Source organism: Equus caballus, chromosome 7 (assembly GCF_041296265.1).
Source record: "Equus caballus isolate H_3958 breed thoroughbred chromosome 7, TB-T2T, whole genome shotgun sequence".
NCBI lineage: Eukaryota > Metazoa > Chordata > Mammalia > Perissodactyla > Equidae > Equus > Equus caballus.
In genome coordinates this window covers 73,994,133-74,008,996 of record NC_091690.1, presented here as the reverse complement: position 1 = coordinate 74,008,996, position 14,864 = coordinate 73,994,133, and the positions used below count along the sequence as shown (strand labels likewise).

Sequence of the window (14,864 nt, the reverse complement as noted above, 5' to 3'; positions counted from 1 at the left end):
CCTCCTTTTTTTTTTTAATCTTCTCTCATTTTATTTGATGACATCAGGAGGAAAGCCTCCATTGAGTGCTAGTTATATTTTTTTTACACCTGCTACTCACCTGAGAAGAGCAACGTCTAGTGAAAGCTGGGTGGTTGGGGGAGGGAGTTAAGAGGCACTGGGAGCAGAAGACTGGTAATGAGTCCACACTTCTGACTTCGAATTGTTTTATACTTTTGGAACTCTTCAGCTAACAAGTCTGAGGTAAAGATCTGAAGGAGGAAAAAGTAAAATAGGCATTCTTTAAAATAGAAATGTACCTCCCTCTCAGGGTCTAGTGTTGCTTTCCTCTTATTTATCTGAATTTATTGAGGATCTGTCAAATGCCAGACAGTTTTCTAGCACAGAGGAAACAGATGAATACGGTCTAGTCCCTGTTCTCAAAGAGCTTACATTCAGGTAGAGAATGAATGAGAATCTTGCCTCATACTCTAAACAAGCACTGGAATGATGGTAGAAAAGAAAATGCTTTTGGAGCACTAGAAAGTCGTGACTCATTCTGACTAGAAAGGAGACTGGAGGCCTCATTTGTCTTGGATGTGATACCATCCGGTAGAAAGGCAGGTGGGAAGGATGTTTTAGCCTGAAGGGGACAGCCTGAGTAAGGGCAGAAGGAGAGGTAGAGATGGCCCTTGAAATGATAGTTGGGGTAACATTGTGGGGATTTGACTGCCTGTCTAAGCATGTGGGATCTTAGCCTATGTGCAAGGTACCCTTAGAGGCTTCTAAGCAGGGAATGGCATGTTCAGGACTGTCTGTGATGGGGCCGGCCCGGTGGCACAGCAGTTAAGTTCACATGTTCCGCTTAGGCGGCCCAGGGTTCACCAGTTCGGATCCCGGGTGAGGACATGGCACCACTTGGCACGCCATGCTGTGGTAGGCGTCTCATGTATAAAGTAGAGGAAGATAGGCATGGATGTTAGCTCAGGGCCAGTCTTCCTCAGCAAAAGAGGATTGGCAGCAGTTAGCTCAGGGCTGATCTTCCTAAAAAAAACAAAAAAACGAAAAAACAAGAGGGAGCTGAGTTAAGAGTAAGAGTCAATGAACATCTATTAAAAAAAAAAAGACTGTCTGTGAGGTACCACTCCAGTGCTCCTGGGGTGGGGGCGTGGGAGGGGCATAGATTGGAGGGGGAGACACTCAATGCGGGGAGACTTACCAAAGAGGTTGTTGCAGTTGGCCAGACAAGCGATAGCAAAGGCTCAAATGGAAAGGAAAGAACATATACAATAAACAGTTGGGTGAGGGATGAAAGGGAGGTGTCAAGCATGGTCCCAGGTTTCTAACTTAGATCATTAGGGAGTGCCCTTATCAAAAATTAGAAATGTCAGAAAGGATCAGGTGAAAATGGAACACACAAGATGCACTCTGGACTTGCGCATGGAGTTGCAGAGGGTGCTGCCAAGAGCTGAAGTGCTTGTGTTTGTGTTTCAGATGGTGACCCTCTTTCAGATGTGGGTTGTTCCCCTCTATTTCACAGTGAAGCTGCACTGGTGGAGGTTCCTAGTGATCTGGATCTTGTTCTCTGCTGTCACAGCCTTTGTCACCTTCCGAGCCACCCGAAAACCACTAGTACAGACAACCCCAAGGTGAGAGTTTGGGTGGTGGGGAAGAGCTAGATTTCCTGAGGCTAATGGGTTGGGATGCATGAGAGGGAGGTGGGTTTAGACTGAAACAGTTGCAGTTTTTGTCTGCCAAGATTACTTGGCACAGGGCCCCACCAAAACAAGCTGATTGGGAGACCTACCCCCCAACCTTCACAGATAAAAACCTCAAAATATTCCCTATAGCTTACCTTATGGTTTATACCAAGGTCTGTTTATGTTAAAACCAAACAGAATAAGTAAGCAAATCCTGGTGATCATTGTGGTCTCGTTTTAAATGTTATTTTCTTCTGTGAACCCTTTTCTGATCTCTAAATTAGATTTTCTGTTATATTCTTTCATAGTGCCCTGTAGTTTTCCTTCATAGAACTTACTGCAATTTATAACTAAATATTATTTTGAGTGTCTATCTCCCCCACTAAACTGTAACTGTGAGATCAGGAGCCACCTCCATTTTATTTGTCACTGTATATCCGGGCCCTGCCACAGGGCCTGGCACATAGGAGCCTGTCTGAATTTTTGTTGAATGAATGAATCTCAGCGAATTTGCAATTTTCTATCAAACAATACTGCCTTTTTGGGTTACAAAGCAGCCCCTGCCTATATAATTCTTTGTATTTTATCCAAATGCATTTCTCATTTGATCCTCCCAACCAGCTTGTGAGGTCATTTAATATCTGTACTTGACAGAAAGAGATTTGCTCATTCATTCATTCAACAAGCACCTGCTATGTGTCAGGCCCTGTGCTGAGCGCTGGGGATACAGAGCTGGATAAGACATGGTCCCTGCCCTCAAGGAGTGCTCGGTTTAATGGAGGAGATGGACGAGAAAGCAGCTGTCTCAGTACAGTTGGTAAGTGCTCTGAGAGACGTGTGTACAGGTCCAGGAGAGCCCAGCAGAGGAACTGGCCAGCCTCAAAGTTGTGACTACTTGATCCAAAGTCTTCCAATTTTAAGTTACTCTTTTTCCCATGCATTTTATGTTCCTTTTACTGCAAGCCTTTCTTTGGCCTTCTGAGTTTCATCGTACAAAGTAAAATTTATCTTTAAGGTGCAGTCAGTTATCCAGAAGCTCCTCTCTGGCTATGGCCATTTACTTTATGTTAAGGGCCGTTACAGAAGATAATAGGCTCTGGGGTCAGATGGATGTGGCATGGAAACCCCAGCCCTGCCACTTGTTAATTTTATGACTTGTGTGACTTGACTTTTCTGAGCCTTGAATTCTTTATCCCTAAAAATGTGATGATAGTTGCTACCTAATATAGAGTAATAGAAAGAAAAAGTGTAATACAGCATGTTAGGAGTCACCAAGTAATAAATAATATCATCTTCCAGCTAAAATTACTGAAAATGTGTCTATAACATGGGAGGTTTTAGATAATAATAACTAACATTGATAGTGCTTTATAGCTTCTAAGCACTTTCATAAACATCCACGTTTATTCTTTTGGCATTTATTGAGCACGTGATATATATACCAGAAAATGGGCTCTGTACAATCCAGAGAGAAAGGTAGCACGGTTTTCCCATTTTACAAATAAGTAAACTTGTCTCAGAGAGGTGATGTGACTTACCTGGGCTTACCCAGCTAGTAAACCTCACTTAATCCAGATTCCACATCCTTTCCACTGTATCTCACTCCCATCTGATCAGTGCAAACACCAGATAATGGAGCTGTGTGTGGTCTTTGGGATCAGGCACTGCAAGATGTTTGGGGCCTTTCTCTAGCCTGAGAAGCCATGACCCCTTGCTTAGCCACAGCAGGGAGGCGCAGGCAGGGACCCTGAGCTTCCTCCCTGCAGGGTTGGCAGTAACAAGTAGGCTTGTGGTTATCCAAGCAAATTTCTAATTGCTCAATACCTCTTATCACAGACAGATGATATCCTGATATCAGGGACCTACCTCCATAGCATTTAAAAGGCTCTGGTACATTCAGGGAACCATCTTTCCTCTGAACCTCGCTGGGGTCAACCAGCCAGATTCCACACTGCTTTTTATTGGCTTGTAGGGAACAGTGCTCCTCCTTCAGAAGTACTGCACAACCCTGCTCCACACCACCACCACCATCACGCACATACATCCAGTTCAAAGGTGTTCTTTGAGTGCCTCCCTACAGACCCCTTCTCTTCCAGAAAAAAATCATTTCAGAACCAAGTTCATTAGACATCATCCATTTCATTTTGGCCTGTGGATAAGAGCAAAGTAGTGTTCAGACTAACCATGCCTATGTACAAAAGCTTGTAGCTAATTCTATGTCTTATTCATCTTTGCTTGAATTCTTTCCTGGCCAGAACAACCAGCTTTCCCCATTTGTTCCCTTCTGAGCATAGCTGTGGTTACTAGTTTTTCACTTCCTTATCCAACTAACCTGAATTTGAGAAGACGTAGCTGTCTGAGGTCAGCTGTGCTCTTTCTTTGAGGCTGAAACCTCCTTTTAAAGCCCTCTTTTCTTCTCTTAGTCTGAGACCAGGAAAATACAAAGCACTAGCTCCCTGGTGTGTGGAGGTGCTTCTGTAATTAAGGGAGTGACCAGCTTTGTACAGTACCTGAAGTTGCTCACTAAGTCTTTAGCAAAGAACCTGATGTCCCCATTGATGTGAGAATAAGTATTCTGGTGGTCCAGAGGCCTCTTGCCCAGAGTTTTCTGAGTCAGCTGTACTAATTTTCTCTCCTTTCTCCAGGTTGGTTTATAAGTGGTTCCTGCTGATTTATAAAATCAGCTATGCCACTGGCATCGTTGGCTACATGGCTGTCATGTTTACCCTCTTTGGTCTTAACTTATTATTCAAGTGAGTACCCTTTACTTTGGTTTTTGCTGGTGTTTGGGGAGGAGGAGCTGGTGAGATGTACCTTTCTTCCTGCTGCAAGTCTTGGGTGTTAACAAGGGGGACATGGCACCCAGGAGAGAAGACCTGGGCTGTGAGGGATAGGAGGGTGGGCCCTTCAGGATTTGTGCTGGCCAAGAGAAGGGAATGTCTGGATATATATAAAGTCAGAGTCCCACCCAAATCAGTGGTTATATTTTCCAAGAATTTACATTTTAGTGGAAAAGTGTAATAAGAAAAGTAAGCATAATGATGATTATAGCCAGCACCCATAACTCGATCACCCTAATAGAACGATTTTCCTTGTCCGTGTGTATACTATTTATTGCAACATCCATTCTACCTGAGTGGTTTTATGTTCAAGGAGACTGGGAGTTAGCAGACTATGTCCTGTGGGCCAAATTGGCAACCACCTATTTTTACAGCATAAAAAGTTTTTTTACTGAAACACATCACACTCATTTGTTTACACATTGTCTATGGCTATTTTTGCACTAAAACAGCAGAGTTGTGGCAGAGGCTATGTTGTGGCAGAGGCTATATGGGCCACAAAACCTAAAATATTTACTATCTGACCGTTTACAGAAAATGTTTGCCAACCCCTAGACTAGACAGTCGAACTCATGCGACAAGTTGGCCACAGCTGGCAACAGACCCACCTAGAAGGATACAAGACAGGAAACAACAGGGACAGTGTCTGCACAAGTCTTTACAGTAGTCCCAGGGCTGAGCTGTGAGGGAATGACACCTCACAGATGGGTGATCTGTGGCCCAGAAGCCCCCTACCTCCCTAAGGAACACATCCAGTTGTAAGACTCTCGCAGTCCGGATGCAGTGTACTAATCACAGATTATGTTTGACATAGAAGCATTGTTGCTTTGTAACACAGCTGACATTCCACCTGTGTCAGATTTCTAAGGAAATAGTTCTAGAAAGTTTAGTCCTGCTCCACTGTTGGGCACTTAGGTTGTTTTTCACTTTAGTGCTATCACAGATAACCTTGCTGTGTTGCTTTCTAAGGTTACATTACCAGGAGTGGGATTCTGGGTATTGCTTCATATTGTCATAAGATTTCCAGAAGATTTGTATCAGCTATAGGTTCCCCTGCCCAAAAGTGAAGCAGAAGCCAAGAAATCTTGACCTCTGAGACTGGAGGGTACAGTGAGTAAGTAGGGCAGAAGACGGTAGAAATGGGGTTTTCTGGCTGATGTAATGGTGACTGGGCTGTGGACTGTGAAGAGTCCTAAGCCTGCGCTGAAACTAAAGAGATTTAGGATTCCAATTTAAATTCGTGACACTGGCCTCTCTCCCAAACCTCGTACACTGTAGGCAGGAGTCTCTTTGAAATGGAAAGGAGTAAAAGTCCTACTTTATATAGTGAGAGGACACCCATGGAATTCTTTCTTCTAGGGGTAGTACAGGCTGAAAGAATAAACAGGCTCCACAAAGGTTTACAGGAACTCATCAGTGTGGAGTCTGACACATCTCGTCAAAGAAAACCAAGATTTTTCCAGAAGTCTTCTGAACCTGTATGGTTAAAAAAAAAAATCAAGCTTCTACATTATGTTTTAAAGATATTTATTCTATAATTATAGTTTGTTTTTACTTGTATAAATTATCCAGAGAGGAAAGCTGAATTGAGAATCTTGACCATTTTTATGCTACTAGTCAGGTTGATTGATGTAAGATCATGATGTCTAGTTGATAGGTTAAATATGACAAGATTGATGAACAAATGTAACTTTCTAGGATAGATATAATTTACAACTTTAAGTGAACACATACAGTTCCTGGCACAAATATTTTAACAAATACAGTTTTCTACAATAAACATTTATAGACTCAAGGTTGTAAATTACTGGTCCTTGGAATTATTAAAATAAACCTCCTAATATTACAGGCAAGATCTTTGTTTTTCTTAGTAAATAGACTTGGACCAAAGTTTAACTTTGATGACATGATACAGAATATGTATAGATGCAACTTAAAATTTTATAGTAACTGTTATATATTTACTAACTGACTTTTTTTTTTTTCTAAAGCTGTAGTTGGCAAACTATTTCTGTAAAGGGCCAAATAATATTTTAGGCTTTGTGGGACAAAAGGCAAAAATCTATGTATTATAGACTTCTATAACAAGAGAGAAAACTCCTCCCTTGCCCACCGTGTTTCCCTGGGTGGGCTGTCTCAGATGGTGGCATACTTTGTGCCCACTTGCCATCAGATGAGACACGCTCAGAAGGAGAGGCCTGACAGGGCTTGTGACCCCTGGGATCATTTTCACTCTCTGCTCTAGTAATGCTCAGATCCTGGTGTGCCCTTCACTCCTCCTGGAGGGCTCAACCATTTCAACTTTGGCAGCTGGCTGGAGATGAGGCAACTTAGTGAGTTGCCAACTTCCAGACTGAAATTCTACTGCTTGGTGTCTAGCAGTTGCCAGCAGTGGAGTCCCCAACATGTAGGTGCCAACCAGAGTGGGCCCTAGGCAGCTGCAAGGCCTGGTCACCAGTCAGAGGAGGCAGGCCTGGGAACAGAGTGGGGAAGAGGGTCAGAAGGGGATACCCTGGCTTGGTCTTTGCAGCTGACAATGCTAGCCTGTTTAAAGTGGTGCCCGCGGGCCATATATAAACAGACAAGAGGCCGGATTTGGTTTTAGTTTGCCAACATTTGCTCTAGCCATTGAGGCTTCCACCTTTAAGTCTTCTGTTTCCCAGAGTAGTAATCCGAAACAGGTGTGGCTCAGGGCAAGCCTTACAGGCCATACTGATTCCCTTACAGGATCAAACCAGAAGATGCCATGGACTTTGGCATTTCTCTCCTCTTCTATGGCCTCTACTATGGAGTTCTTGAGCGGGACTTTGCAGAAATGTGTGCAGACTACATGGCATCTACCATAGGGGTGAGTTCACCTGGGCTCTTAATACTGCCTCCTGTCACCTTCAAAGAGTTCAGGATAGCATCACTTGTTTGACCAAAGAGATAACACCTATAAAATCCTTTAAGATGCGAGTGGTATGTATGGAGATTCCTTCCTTAAAATTTGGAAAGCCAGATCCCAGATGTACCCTGGAATTTTTAATTTTAGAGCCATTATAAGAAAGAACCACTTTACCCTGTAGGAAGTTAACATTTATTCAACCAATATTTATTTAATGCCTCCTGTGTGCCTGGACACTGTGTATGTGCTGGAATTACAAAGGTATATAAAAGTAAACATGGTCCTTGCCCAAATGGAGTTTACTGTCTAATGACAGAGATGGGTATTAAAGTAATAAACACACAAATAAATATAAAATTGTAAGTTTAGGGGCCGGCCCCATGGCTGAGTGGTTAAGTTTGCGCGCTCTGCTGTGGTGGCCCAGGGTTCAGATCCTGGGCGCGGACATGGTAGCGCTCGTCAGGCCACGTTGAGGTGGCGTCCCATATGCCACAACTAGAAGGACCAGCAACTAAGATATACAACTATGACCAGGGGGGATTTGGGAAGATAAAGCAGAAAAAAAAATTGTAAGTTTAGTAAATATTATGAAGGAAAGGTTCATGATACTGTGAACAAATACAGTAGTGGCGTTTGACCTAGTCTTGGGGCTCAAACATGGCTTCCCTGAAGAAGTGACTCTGAGCCAACTTGAACAATGAGTAGGAGTTAATTAGATGAAGTGGGAAGTGAAGTGTGTACCAGGTAGAGAAAATAGCATGTGTAAGAGTCCTGTGGTGGAAGAAAGGGTGGGCATTTTGAGGAATCAAGGCTGGTGTCATTGTAGGGCTGAGAATGTAGTGGAAGTGTCTGAAGAAATAGTCAGAGGCTAGACTAGAAAAGTCTTATAGGCCAAATGAAAGACTGATTTTTATACTAAACACAGTGGGAGGCTAAGATAGAAAATGACATCATCAGATTTGCACTTTGAAAAGATCATTCTGGCTACTGGGTAGAGAACAGATTGAAGAGGAGTCTACAAATTAGGGTGGACCGCTTAAGACGATTTAAGAGACAGTTGCGGTAGTCTGGGCAAGATGAAGGTAGCCTGGATTAGGGTAGAAATGGTGGAAAGGGAGGGAAGTGGACTCTTTGAGAAGTATTTTGGAGGTAAATTTGACAGGACTTGGATATAGATTGGTTCTGGAGACTGAAGGAAAAAATATGAAGGAAAGGTAGGTATCAGAGCTGACATTTCTAACTCAAGCAACTCCTTGGTTGGTATCCTTTTCACTGAGATAGGAAATGCTCCAAGAGGACTAGGTAGAGACCATGGAGAGATTGTTCAAGCTTAAAATATGGGTAAATTAACAGCCAGTCTAAGAAACCCAAGTCAGTATCTTCTTTCAAAATGGAAATATGTCTTTGTTGTTTCTTTCTTTCAAAATGGAAATATGTCTTTGTTGTTTTGCTTTTTCTAAAGGTAATTCATTCTCTTTGTAATTATATAAACAACACAGAAGTGCTCCCCACCTTAGTATTATCACCTTTGACCCTTTGCCAAGAAGGAATATTTCCAGGTTTAATGGACATTTCTCCAATTCTGTGCTGAAATATGTTTGGCTCTGTCTGATGAACATTCAGAAGTTCTTGCTGCATCGAGGTTTGGCAGTTTGGAGAGAAATTCTAGGAGAATATTAGGGAAGTAGGTCTCTTAGAGCATCCAGATACCAGTCCTGGCTTTTAGGCAGCAGGTATCAATGGAGACCAGTTGAGAAGCTAGGAAAAGATAGCTGCTGACTTGATGTGAGGCACCTCAGGAACTCCTGGAGAGTTCGAGGCAGTTTGGCAGGTGGGGGCTCTTTGCTGTGCAAGTGTGTATGTCAGTGCCATGGTGATCTCACTTGTGCCAAGGCCGGGAGGCTTAGGGCAGTTTGGGTTGAGCAGAATACTCTCAGCCATCACCTTGGGTAACTTCAATCAAGTATAGTTTTAGGTCTAGGACTTTGTTTCTCAGTATCATGGGACGATTTTTATTTTTCCTGTCATGGATCAAATTGAAAACGACGTGTATTCAGTCACTTTATAGACAGCCTATTAGATTCTTTTTTGAACAACTGTCTTATATTTCAGCTGCATTTCACTTTCTCTTATCTGTTTGTGCAGACTTCAGATCTTCTTTAACCAGTTCACTCCCCAAAAGAGATTTGCAGACCCTCGGTTGTCTAATTATTAACTTCACTCTCGGCCATAGCTGTTCACTAAGACTGCTTCTGTGGCATAGCCAGCTTTTCAGAGTGACTCTTGCCAGTATCCTTTCCTTTACCCTTTAGTGATATCTTTTTCTTCTCATTCTGTTTTTACAGGACAATTCTCTGATTTTCCCAGGTTGTTGCTAACTTTATGTCAAGGTTATTATCAGCTGCCAATTTGAGCATAACCTTAATTCCCTCAGTTGGATCATAATTACCAATCTATGGAACCCCTCTTCTGTCCAAATGGAACTGAGCTGAGAATTGATCTGCAAGTTAGCTTCTCCTCTAGAAGATGGGATCACTACATTGGCCTCCCCAAAGTGGAGTTTGAGTGGGGCCTCTTTCCATGCTCTTGGGAAGAATTATTGGGTGCTCCAGGGATTACAAATGATAATCCCTGATAAGATAATTTCCTAATACTGATAAATTCCTGCTTCACTAAGAGACCTGGTGGGAGATTTTCTTGTTAGGGTGGAGGGTGCCTCAAACACTAGCTGTTGATCCGTCATATTCTCCTTCCTTTTATGGGATATCACACTTTATGGGATACCACTCCACGCTCATTCTTTACAGTCTGGCCTAAGGATAAACCCTTATACCTCCCTACGCCTCTTAGCACAAGAACATAAGGTTCAAATAATCACATCAGACTTTATTAAAGGGTTGAGGATGATAGCAGGAAAATGAACTGTGAGTACTTGGATGAGCTTAGTCTGACTTATCAGGCTGCTTGCTTTCCAGGCTTCCAGACCCTGCCTCATCCAACTCTCAGCCTGCCTCTGTGTAGTGGGTACTGTCTTAGCACCCACCACTTAGAATCCACATCTAGCAACTACTATCCTCCAAATGTCTAGACCTAGAGCCTGTGTTCCTAACAAAAATATGCCTCGGGCCATCCAGCTGAATCCTGGTGCCTTATGTGAGGATCTACTTCTTCCCTAGGTAATTGACATTGAGAATGGCTGTCCCTTTCAGAGGAGCCATTCTATCCAACTGTCTCTTTCAGAGGAGCCACTCTAACCAACTCCTGTCCAACAGAATGTAACCTTGCTGACCCTGAGCACAGACAAGCAGTTTGCTGTTTCCCTAGGCCCCTATCTCAGGGGCAAGGAGCGGCTCATAGGAAGACTAGGATGGCTTGTGATAGTACTGGGTGAGTCACCAGGAGTTAATTCATTCATTGTTTCTCACAGCAAATATTGCGGAGACTCAGTAACAGGCCTTCTGCTAGGGTTTAGGATGCCAACAGATTAGACCAAGCAAGGATATGGGAGAAGGGACTCCAACATGGGATAAAGAGATAGATTAAGGGGCTGGCCCCGTGGCCGAGTGGTTAAGTTCGCGCGCTCTGCTGCAGGCGGCCCAGTGTTTCGTTGGTTCGGGTCCTGGGCGTGGACATGGCACTGCTCATCAAACCACGCTGAGGCGGCGTCCCACATGCCACAGCTGGAGGGACCCACAACAAAGAATATACAACTATGTACCGGGGGACTTTGGGGAGAAAAAGGAAAAAAAAAAGGAGATAGATTGCACTACCTTTATAGTTCTTTCCAACCCTGAGACTTTCAGGGACTCTCTTATTCTGCCCAAGTCTTTGGTCAAGTGGGCCTTGGTCTGCTGGGAAACACCTGGGCCCCTGAGCCATGACAACCTGAATTTCGAGAATATCCCTGGCCTTGAAGCCAGAATATGATCAATGCTTTGGGGAAGGCAATTTGAGGAAGACAGGAAACTTGAGCCTTCCATGCATTCATTGGCCAACTCATTTATTTATTCAAGCAACAGTTATTTATCAGCCATCTACAATGTACCAAGTGTGACCAAGGGCAGCTTTTACTAGCACCACTATCACCCACTTCAGTAGCAGCCCTAGTCATTTTTTTAGAATTATGGTAAAATACACATAACATAGAATTTACCCTCTTAACCATTTTTAAGTGTACGGTTCAGTGGCATTGATATATTTGCGTTGTTCTGCAACCATTAACACCATCCATTCATAGAACCCTTTATTTTGCAAAATTGAAGCTCTATACCCATTAAACAATAACTCTGCAGTCCCCCCTCCCCTCAGCCCCTGGCAGCACCATTCTACTTTCTGTCTCTATGAATTTGACCACTCTAGGTACCTCATGTAAGTGGACTCATACAATATTTGTCCTTTGTGACTGGCTTATTTCTCTCAACATAAGGTCTTCAAGGTTCACCTATGTTGTAAAGTGTCAGAATTTCCTTCCTTTTTAGGGCTGAATAATATTCCACTGTATGTATATACCACATTTTCCGTCCTAGTCATTTTCCATAGTCTTTTGTACATTCTCTGATCACAGCTCCTATCCCAGAGAGTCATAGTTGATTTTGGAGCTGTTCTGCCCTCCAGGTCAGGAACTAGGTCTGGTTCTTCCCTTGGTCCTCCTCTGAGAATGGTTTGACCTAAAAAAAGATATGTGACTAATGAATTTCAGGGTTCCTAGAAAAGAAACCATGAGCTTCTGTAATTGTATTAGCAAGCATTCTCAATTCCTTTTCATTATTCTACACTAGTCTGTTTAGTGTAGAATAGCTCTTTGTTTTACCTCACGTGGGGAAATTTGTGTTATGAACTAAGGTAACTCTTCTTAAGCTGAGTTAAGGGAACCTTGGATGACATCTGTTCTTTCCAGCTGGTCACTGTGAGGTCATAAGCTTGTGACAGCTGGTCAGTTTAGTTTCCATTTACACCCTAAAGTCACGTTAGTGTGGGGGTAGGGAGGAGGATTGTGAAATAGGCCTATTTTCTGAGCCTTCTTCCTCTAAGAGGGGCAGGCAGGGTAGTAACACATTGTGCTGTGTTGGGCCATGTGTCCTCCCTTACTCTTTCTGTCTTTCTGAGCAAGTTCTTGTGCCCCAGATTTACCTCCTGGATTTTCAGTGGCCCCAGATAACATCAGGATAGGACTAGCTGCCCATTCATCTGGCTTGAAGTAGTGGAAAGAGCTAGGGGGTTAGAGTCAGGCAGACCTGGTTTCAAATTCTAACCTGCTATTAATTAGCTAGGAACTCTTGAACAAGTTACTTTACTTCTCTGATTGTGTTTTCTTAGCTGTAATAATATTAACAGACTTAGGGAATTGTTGTAAGGAACAAATGGGTTAGTGTAAAGCATTTTGCAGAGTAGCCTGGTCCATGGCAGACACTCAGTAGGTGGTGATTATGGTGGTAGCTACCATTTAACCAGTACTCACTGTACAGTACTGCTGTACTGTAAAACTGTGTATTTTACATCTGTAATCACCTGGAGCACAGGTGCCCTGTAGGATTCGTCTTTGTATCTTCATCATACCTGACACACAGAGCAAGATGTAGAACAACAAATCATAATCACGAGTAAATGCCAATTCTCTCTTGATGCCATCTGTTGTCTGAAGTCATTTCAGACCACGCTGTGACATGGAATCTCCTCTACAGTAGCCCTGAGAAGTGGTTATTTTATTCAGTTTGTCAAGTGTTTCTGAAATCATCTGCTCGAACTGATTAGGCACTGGCTCAGCTCTGCCACCAGCTCTCTCTGGCCTCAGGCGGGGCTCTCTTCCTGCTTGGGCATCAGTCTTCTCACCTGTCAAGAGAGGGTTGGACTAGAAGAGCTCGCAAGGCTTTCACAGCACTCATTTTCTTGGTGTTCACTGGTGTGGAAAAGAACTCATATTTCCTGAGCACCTACGGTATGAAGCTCCCTTGCTGGGGTTTTACATGTTTTCTCAGTGAGTCCTCCCAATACCGTGGGAGGTCAGGAGTAGTATTTCTATCCTACGATGGAGAAATCGTACTGCATTTGTCTGGAGAGCTTATTCTCCCACTTTGAGTAACCCCCATTTCAAACTTCTCCACTCTCCAACCTCTCACACCCATTCTTCTGTCCCTTCATTGTCAGCAGGTGACCTTCCCTCCTATTTACCTGGGAAACTAGAAACCAAACAGGAATTTCCACAATTCCCTGACACCATTATCTACTGATGTACATATGTTTGCACCCATCTTTTCCTCCTTCCCTTCAGTTACAGTGGAGTAAGTGCTCTTTCTCCTCTCAAAGGCCAGCCCCACGTGTACTCTGGATTCCATACCCTTCTGCCTGCTCAGGGACCCTGTATGCAATTGACTTCCTTTGCTCATGACTCCAACTTCCCCCTCTCTACTCGGCTCATCATATTAACCTTTAAGCATTCTTTTTCAAAAACATCCTTTTTTTGACCCACTTGCTCCATTTCTGACCCATTTCTTGTTATTCACAGCTAAACTTATAGAAAGTTCCCGTCTCCTTTTCATCACTTTTTACTTACTCCTTAACCCATTCTAATCTGGCCTCAGGTCATACCCTTCTTCTGAAATGACTTTTACTCAGATCACCAGTGACTCTGTGTCACTAATTTTGGAGACTAATTCTCATCTCAGCAGTCATCAGCACAGTTGACTCAACCACTCCTTCCTTCTTAAAAAAGTTTCTCGTCCTGACATTTGTGACATTGCCCTATCCTGGTTTTCTTTCTATCTCTCTGATATCTTCTGTCTTTTCTGCTACCTTTTCTCCCCTTAAATCTTATTATTTCTCTGAGCTCAGACCTAAGCCATCTCCTCAGTTCTTCACCTAGGTATTTCCCTTTTCTTTTTCCATGGTTTCCAGATCTCTAATCCAAAACTCTCTTCTGAGTTCTAGGCCTTGACTATTCGATAGCTATCTATTTGGCATCACCAGTCTGTCTACTTCCCTCAATTTTTACTGCCATCAAATTAGCCCCAAGCCATCACCTTAACACAGGCCTCCGTTGTCTGTTACTTTTAAAGAATTGCAGTTGTCTCTTAGCTGGTCCTCTGAGTCTATGTTGATCTCATCTCCAATCCGTTTTTCACACAGAAGACAGAGTAATCTTTTAAAATTTTGAGTCTGATCCTGTCAGTCCTTACTTAAATAAACTTGCCTGTAGAAGACTTCCTGTTTTGAGTCCAGAATTCTTCATGTGGCCAATAAGGTTTTACTGCTTTCCTCTTTCTCACAACTCCCTAGCCACACTCGTTTCCTTTCAGTGTTTCAAGTGCACCAGCTCCTTCCTGCCTCAGGGCCTCCACTTCCGCCTTTCTTCGTCTGGCTAACCCCTGCCCATCCTTTACCTCTCAGCCTAAAATATCGCTCCCTCAGAGAAGCCTTCTCAGGTGACCTAGGCTTGGTTAGGAACCCCTTTCACTGCAGTGT

At 43.2% G+C, this 14,864-nt stretch overlaps 1 protein-coding gene and 1 long non-coding RNA gene across 2 annotated transcripts in view; one reads left to right on the top strand and one right to left on the bottom strand.

Moving 5' to 3' along the window:
- The window catches only part of RNF121 (ring finger protein 121), a 76,962-nt gene that overhangs the window by 54,502 nt on the left and 7,596 nt on the right, over window positions 1-14,864 (top strand). The window contains exons 4-6 of the mRNA XM_001496568.5: window positions 1,474-1,628; window positions 4,325-4,432; window positions 7,247-7,367. Of these exons, the coding sequence (XP_001496618.1) occupies window positions 1,474-1,628; window positions 4,325-4,432; window positions 7,247-7,367 (384 nt within the window). The remainder of the gene's footprint in view (window positions 1-1,473; window positions 1,629-4,324; window positions 4,433-7,246; window positions 7,368-14,864) is intronic.
- LOC106783400 (uncharacterized) lies at window positions 11,386-14,676 on the bottom strand. Its single transcript, XR_001381165.3, has 3 exons — window positions 14,423-14,676; window positions 12,963-13,235; window positions 11,386-12,073 (listed from the first exon to the last, which is right to left on the bottom strand). It is a non-coding gene; the product is annotated as an uncharacterized lncRNA (long non-coding RNA).